The 8,278-nt window shown below is 34.7% G+C and overlaps 1 protein-coding gene across 1 annotated transcript; it reads right to left on the bottom strand.

Moving 5' to 3' along the window:
* Nucleotides 1-426: 426 nt before the first annotated feature.
* LOC114536114 (ficolin-2-like) lies at nt 427-3,642 on the bottom strand. Its single transcript, XM_028557466.1, has 5 exons — nt 3,585-3,642; nt 3,246-3,476; nt 2,643-3,020; nt 1,370-1,612; nt 427-614 (listed from the first exon to the last, which is right to left on the bottom strand). The coding sequence occupies exons 1-5, from the start codon at nt 3,640-3,642 to the stop codon at nt 427-429; spliced, it is 1,098 nt and encodes a 365-aa protein (XP_028413267.1).
* Nucleotides 3,643-8,278: the final 4,636 nt, after the last annotated feature.

Raw genomic sequence — 8,278 nt, 5'->3', positions numbered from 1 at the left:
ATGCATGTCTTTTAGATTGTGGCCCGCGATTGTTGGATTAAACTAACGCTACATACAAATAGAGTGGGGAGGGTTAGGAAGTCAGAGAATCAGACAATTTATTAAAGTTTTGAAATAAAAAGGAAATACCCTGGGAACGAGGTTGCATTATCAGTCGTCAACCAGCGCGTGGCGTGTACGCTCATCGTCTGTGTTGTGTTTTTTCTGCTCTCACTAAATAAGGTTTCATTTACTTACCTATATGTATATATATATATATATATATATATATATATATATATTAATATATATATATATATTACCTATATATTACTTGTATATTGAATTATTGAGTTATGGCAGATTAGACAGCTCGCGATATTGTAAATGGCACAATTGATCTTAGAATCTTTTTTCATCAGTAATTACATATGACATAGTTACCGCTTAATCGTCGACCATTAGTATCCATTTTCCTTCTTTCGTTATCGCAACGTGATTTCTCTTCCCAGTGATGTTGATCAGTTGGCAGTTCACAACATTGATCGTGACTTTATAGTTGAATCCAACACTTTTCGGTTCTTTCTCAGATAGTTCGTAACACTCTATCGGGACAATCTCGGGCCCTGAGTTGACTGTATGATTTGATATTATGACTTAATGAGGGCGTAAAATCGGAGCGCCTAAAAGTAGCAAAATAATATGGTTGGGAAATGTCGAGGGGTAAATTTCTTTCAAACAATAGGATTACGTCTTATTTAAGCCATGGCAAAACATTCTTTTTAAATACATAAACAGGCAGATAGGCTAGACGCAGTCGTCTCTAATGATATTGTAAACCGTGGGAGAACAGTTCTAGCTGTGAACTGATACATGCAATTTTAATCAACGGTAAGAATAGATAATGTTTTTATCTTAAACACGGTCGCATATCACCAACTTTGCTTTCTAAAAAATTCGTAACAACGTGTTATCCCAGAGGTGTTATGAAAGCAGGTGAAAACAAGAGTAAATTCTTGAGGCGTTTCATACATTATTAATGCATGTAATCTTCATTAATTTGATTGTTTAGTCTTTTACTCTTTGGATTATCAATACACTTGTTTCTATCGGCGTGAAACGTTATTTTTGGGAAGAACATCATTATGTATAAATCAAGAATTTTCTTCACATCATTTTGTATAGATCAATATAAATCAAATTTTTAAACAGCGTATAAGCTAAATTACGTAATGATGTTACCATGCAAACATACAATAATATTATAAATTATATTTTATTCTATTACTATTTCTACATCATTATAGTTTGATATATAACGTGCTCGAAAGCATCGAAAACAAGGTAATGTTTGTTCGTAATGGTGGTGCAAGAATACATTACAACTGACTTGGACGAATTTTCATCTCCGCCATTTTCATTGAATAATAATGCCACTTGTTCCATTTTATCCCATTGTTATGTGTCTGACCTGCACCCAGGTACAGGCCATTGAGGTTGGAATTATGACAGATCTTGTACCACCAACCTCCTTTGTACTTGATAGCACAATTACCACTAACAACATCATTGTCACTATCCTTGGTCGAGAACTGCATTTGATTGTGATAAGCCAGAGAATCACCTGCGTCACCTTTTATGAGAATAAACAAAAAGCAATAATTTCAGTTTTTTAGTTTTCCCTTTTTATATTTAATGTACTCTTTCAGGATGTACCATGATTACTGATATTACTGTTACATTTATAAAAAAAATTTAACTAGATCGGCTCTATTGATTTAATTTCAGTCAATATTTCGCTGAATGTTTGCATGTTAAATTAAACTTAAAAGCGCGTTTTCATGAACAATGTTTCTTAATCTCTGAGGACTGGACTTGAAAACGTGTTTTGATTTCTTCTTTATCACTCTTGAGAAAAATTGTTCGCTATTTTGGGTTTGCTACTCCGGATAACTCAAATATAATGATACGGTATACGTGAACTATGGTTTCCCATGAAATTAACGTATGCAGTAAAATCATGTGAACGATATTTACGTATTCAGTATTTACGTAAATGACAATCTTTACGACAACGGCTGAATAAATATATGCTGATTTGTCAAATTTCACGTATTGGACCGGTTGTTCAAAGCTAGGTTAGAGCTAACCCTGCATGGGTTAAATTTTGCTCCGCTGTTTTGTTTTATATGCTTCTGCACTGCTGTTTTTTTCAACACTTTACAAAATAAGACTTTTATTGATCCAGAAAATATTTATGGAAAAACATATTTAACTTCATAAACGAGAGATTAAAAAATTGATTAAAAAATTTGCTGGAGTTGACACAAAATTAAGCTAACCGGCTTTTGAACAACCGGCCCAGGTGAATTATAACAAATTTCAAAATGACAGCTAACCATTTTGGGGACGTTTCTTACAAACGGAGATAAGCGGACAAATGCAGTTCTTGTGTCAATTCACTTGTGCAAAAATACTAAAACAATTATTCACCTTAGGCTCAGTGATTATCGGGGAATATTCACCTCCACTTCCTCTTGGTGAAATTTCACCGATATTCACCGATATTCACCGTTTGATATCAAGCATCGAACTCGTCTGACTGACTCGTTTTAATATAAATACAGATAAGCTTTACAAAATTTTTCTGGCGTATGTTTTACCTGAATAATTGCCAATATTCAATCTGTATTTGTCTGATTCATCAGCCACACTAAATGTTCCATATTTAGCGTAACGTTTAGCGCCAATGAAATCCATCAAATCAACTCTTAGAACGTTTTGGCCAGATTTCCACAAACGATGTATTTTATCAAGGCCCAACCAGAACTCGCCGTTAAGATCACCAAAGCCTGCTTTATAGTCCGACCATCCACGATAGAAATCTTGACTTCCATCTTGTCTTCTTTGAAACGCGGTCCAGCCTCCCTTGTCTGTGCTCATATCACATTTGACTTGAAACGATTCCAGACCATCAGGATTGATAGTGTAAACACCATCTTGTCTTATTCCTCGGTTATACAGATAGGCGCAGCTGGTAGCTATGCAATTGCGAAATGTGAAAGAAATATTAAAAATATTGCAGAATAGGAACATGATCTTTAAAAAGGTTACATCACATTTTCACATCGTGTGCATCATTCCATGTTCTTATTTGTAAAGAGTTATTTAGTTGATAAAGCGAGATTTATTTATATGATAATGCATGTGCGCATGCAATAAAGCATATTCACATTCATAGCTGATATATGATCTTGCGGCAATACCTGCTTTATCATCGCTCATTAATATCCATTCTCCTTCTCCCTTTATTGCGGTGTGATCTGTCTTGCCAATGAGGTTGGCCAGTTGGCAGTTCACAACACTCATCTTGTTTCTGTAGTTGAATCTAAAACATTTCGGTTCCTTTTGGCAGAGCTCGAGACATTCTATCTTGACAAACTCTGAGTTGACGGTATGATTTGATATGATTTCGTCTGGACGTAAAGTCAACCCTCCTAAAAGTGGCAAATATTTTGGGAAATGTTGATAGAAATTGGTCTGAAACATTAAATTGAAGAAATAACTGCATGGTTTAAGATCTGGCAAGGATAGAATAGACTCACCTTTTTTAATAACATTATAAACTCTTTGAGAGCAGTTTTGTGAAATGATACATGTCATTTTAGCGATAATTAAGATCAAAGTTATAATCTTAAACATCATGACGTGAACGAGGTCGCTAACGCTGCTTTTTCCAACATGCGATGGCTTAAATAACGTATATATAATTTACAAAGCAGGTGAAAAGTCGTGCGAACACTTTGCGTCATCTTATACATTTTTGACAGAACTGTTATTAAAAATTTATCACAATGAAAATTTATAACAAATTTAGTTTCATAATTATTTGTTTACCCGGAGGATATTAATGGCATGGTAACTGAGTGTTTGAATACAGCAGAAGGAATGATTTATATAACAGTCCATAACTTATATAGCGCTTAAAAGCGCTATATAAGTTATGGACTGTTATACAAATCATTAAAACTAGCTATTTTCGAACCTTTCATGTAGCTAGATCAAAGAAATAAGAACGATTAGGACTATAAAAGTGGGCAAAGTATATTAAACTGAGCAATGGTCACTAATAAAAAATATATTAAACTGAGCAATGGTTACTAATGGCACTATACAAATTAGAGCGCTGCCCAAAAATCATTATAATATTATTCAGTATATCACACTGTGATATTGATTATCGTACTGCAAGGAGTATACACGCATGAATAAAATTAAAAAATAAAGTAGAAGAAATATAGCGAAAGCTATAAGCTTCTATAAGATAGCGTAAAGTCGAGTCTCCTAAGAGCACTAGCCAATACGAAGCGAAAAAGTGCATTCTATATGATATAATAATTCGGTTCTAATGATGTTATAAACCTTGGTCGAACAGTTCCGTGAAATGATACATGAAATTTTGACCATAAGTAAGAATAAAGTTTTTATCGTAAACATAAGTTCTCCAACTTCTGCAACATTAGGTCGCTAAAATAACGTATTATCGGCAAAGCAGGTCAAAATAAAGGTATATGTATATATATAGAATTCATGCCGTCTTATATGTTATTCATGTAATGTTTATTAAACAATTTACACTGAATTTCTTTGTAATTTATATATAATGAATATAATTGTTTTGTGTCAACTTTTTTCCCTGATGGCCCTGTTCATATGAGCCGGGCTGGCCCGCTTTGCCGGGCTGACTCGCTAGAGGCGAGATCCCACTTCCTAAGGCGCTGTTCATATGAGCCGGGCTGGCCCGCTTTGCCGGGCTGACTGGCTAGAGGCGAGATCCCGCTTCCTAAGTTGTTTCTATATGTTTTTGAAATTTGATTCACATGGAAAGCGGGCCAGCCCGCTTCGGCGAGATCTCGCTTGAGCGAGGCGAGATCTCGGCAAAACGGGCTCATATGAACGCACTAGGCGGGCTAGCCCGGTAAACCGGGCAGAAAATCGTCGATCCCTTTCTCTACAAATATACCTTCATAGCATAATTTCGCCATTTATTTACAAACCAAAAGAACACAATACATTTCAAAAATTAACGAAATATATCTGCCCAAAACCGCTCTAATCGATGCAAGCAACATTTTTCGATTTGTGAAGCGTCAACAAATTATGTAACGCTACCGGGCTAGCCCGCCTCATGTGAATAAGAAAATAAACTAGCCCGGCAAAGCGAGCCAGCCCGGCTCATATAAACAGGGCCTAAGACTGTTTTGCTTTAATGCGTGGAGATATAGAGAGCAATCAAACGTTAGTCAAAAAATTTTTTCATAATATTATTATAATTCCTGCAATTGATATTAATTAAATCTCACGCGAGATTTTGCGAGGACTACACGCGGATTGGCCGTATTACACAATATAGTAGGAAACATCAGGAAACATCTAGTGACAATCAATAATCAAGGTTCGACATTATCGACCCACTGCGCGCTCTGGTGATTGGGCGAAATAGTTCACCTTCTGTAATGATTTTGACAAAAATTTGTAAATATTCTGACAAACAAGTGAGACTCAGGTGATGGTTTTTTAACATAAATGGGTAAATTACTCTTTATTATACAGAATACCTACTCTCGCGTCGAAGAAGGAGAATTTAGTAACAGTTGTACATGTAGAAATATCTTAAAACAGATTTGGATGAATTTTCATCTCTGTCTTTTTCACTGAATTGTATACGACATTCTCCAAAGGTACCAATTTATTTTGCTGCTACTAGTCTACTTGAGGTTGGAATGATGGCAGTTGTTGTACCACCAAGCTCCTTTGTACTTCACAGCACAAATCACACTATCTAGAACATCATTGTCGCTATCCTTGGTAGTGAACTGCACTTGATTGTGATAATTAAGAAATTAAGAAAATTTATCCCAAACTTGATCAAGGTTCTTTAAAAGTATGGTCTGATGGAATACTTTTTGAAATATATTAGTACACACGAGTTTCCCACAAAACAGGATTGGAAAAGAATTGTTAATTCAAGTATCTGGGTTTATTATCAGGTTACATGGAGGGACAAAATTAGAAGGAAGAGACAACTAAGTATCTATAAGAGAGTTCATCCACACAATCTACAATCTCATTGGTGGATCTTGGCAAAACACAATCTTGAGTACCTACCCAAGATAACAGATGTGGTCAGAATCTTATGTGGATCATTAAAAATACAAGGAAAACGAGATCGAAACCCCGATGATCATTCAAGCTATTGTCCTCGATGCCAACGATGTTCTGAGAAGCCAATACATCACTCTTTGTTGTATTGCCAGGGATCGATCGACGAAAGAAAGAAACTTTGGGAATGGATTAATGATAGTCTTACAACAACTATGAACGTGCAGTTAGCAAATTTATCGGACACCGAAATTTTGTGCTGTATATTAGGTGAAAAACTAAATATTTTTGAGACAGACTTAAGGCCGTTTTCCACTTCACTGTTTCGCTCGCCGTCGACGAAAAATTTCGCCAAGACGTAATGTTTGATCATTTTATTTGGCCGTCGAAGAAATTTGTCCTGCCGCTGCGGTCGTTGAAAATTTTCAACTTTCGTGAAGAAAAAAACACGTCAGCAAAATTTTTTTCCAACATGGCGAGTTTTTTGGAAGAATATGAGGACTTGAATGCTACAGAAGATGCTATGGATCCAGATGCAGAGGTTGTACATTTCGAAGAAGATAATAGAGATGGAAACGTAGATCTTGAAGCATTAATAGAACTCGTTCGGAGCTTACCAATTCTTTGGAATACTAAGCTGAGAGGTTACAAGGAAACAAATAAAAAAAACACAGCGTGGAATCAAGTTGCATTGCATTTAGGTTGCGATGGTAAGTTTACCGAAATAATTTTAATATTTGGAGGTATTTAATACAATAAAGTTTGAAAAGTCTAAACATAATTTGAAAATACATCACTATATCTGCAGAGAAGTATGTGGGACTGAATTTTTTTGTGCAAAATAAAACCATGACCACACAGGATAATTACAATATTTTGCCCCTGGGAAACCCAGAAAGCAGGCATTTCTGTTACATGATAGAATTCGAAGATGTTCTCTGGTCTTTGTTGTGATTAATAATAACTAAGCTGCTGCTTTTGATCAGGCTAGCTTCAATATTTAGCCAGTTGTTGTACACTGGTGAAAGAATGTTTTTGAGATTGTAAAGTTATGTTTGTTTTAGTGAGTATTTGTCGTGCCAAATGGAAGAACATTAGAGATACTTACAAGAAGTGTATCAAAAGGAGAGATCTGGCTACACGGTCAGGTGCTGGTTATAAACGTCTACCTGAATGCAGATTTTTTAAAGAATTACAATTCCTTAGTGATTCTGTAACCAGCAAAGAAACCGAAAGTAACTTCACCTTTGTTAGAAATGATGAAGGTCAGTCATCTGCAATGGACATTAAGACAGCTGAGGTACCAAGTGATAAATCAATTCCAGTGCCACTCTCAGTTTCCTCACCAGCAAGGTCAGAATCCCCTAACACCTCATGTCAAGATGTACCAGCAGGGATACCAATAAAAAGAAAAAAGTTGCATACAAGAGAAAGAGAAGATATCAGTACTGCACTAGATCTGGAGTTGATAAGTCATCTCAAGAAAAAAAATGTAACAGAAAATGATCAAAATATTGGTAAATCTGAAAATGAGCTTTTTTGTAAAAGCCTTATTCCAATACTTGATCGCTTTGACAACAAAACAAGTCAGATGGCAAAAGTTAGAATTCAACAATTATTGTTTGAAATAGAGTTTGGAAAAGACTAAAGGAAAACTATGTTCATATATTGTTTTAACAAGTATATTTATCACGTACAAACCTATTTTGGAGACATTGTTAATAATATTTGTCGTTAATTTTTAAATAAACATTTGTTATTTTTTACATTATGTACATCAAAATACATTTGAATTTAAATTATATACCAGTATAAGTTATTGTTACAATTTTGTTGATCAACTGTGTAAATATTATATTCTGTTAATCTGTTTCAATTTAATTAATTACATTCTCAGTAATAAGTTTGATTGCATTTTATTTACATGCAGTGTTTTTTTGTTATTTACAAATTTGATTTTCATGCACAAATTCAAATCCAAAATAAATCACTCAAAATTAATTAATTATTAGTTATTAAATTTACAGTGTTAAAAATTTCACCTCTTGACTACCCAATAAAGGTAAATTTACACAAATCAAGAACAAAGTCAGTGGGCTCAATGAGTTATAACTGTTTAATCTCTAGTGGAGCTCTT

The sequence above is a fragment of the Dendronephthya gigantea genome, unplaced genomic scaffold (assembly GCF_004324835.1).
Source record: "Dendronephthya gigantea isolate DGI-Jeju-01 unplaced genomic scaffold, DenGig_1.0 000130F, whole genome shotgun sequence".
Lineage (NCBI taxonomy): Eukaryota > Metazoa > Cnidaria > Anthozoa > Malacalcyonacea > Nephtheidae > Dendronephthya > Dendronephthya gigantea.
The sequence above is the reverse complement of the archived record's forward strand: the minus strand, read 5'-3'. Positions and strand labels throughout refer to the sequence as shown.

Excerpts from the sequence above, each read along its gene's own strand:
- LOC114536114 (XM_028557466.1), bottom strand. The coding sequence starts at position 3,642 with ATGACATGTATCATTTCACAAAACTGCTCTCAAAGAGTTTATAATGTT. Across the intron at positions 1,613-2,642 it reads GAATATTGGCAATTATTCAG|GTGACGCAGGTGATTCTCTG; the intron begins GTAAAACATACG and ends TTCTCATAAAAG. Across the intron at positions 615-1,369 it reads GGAGATGAAAATTCGTCCAA|TCAACTCAGGGCCCGAGATT; the intron begins GTCAGTTGTAAT and ends CAAATCATACAG.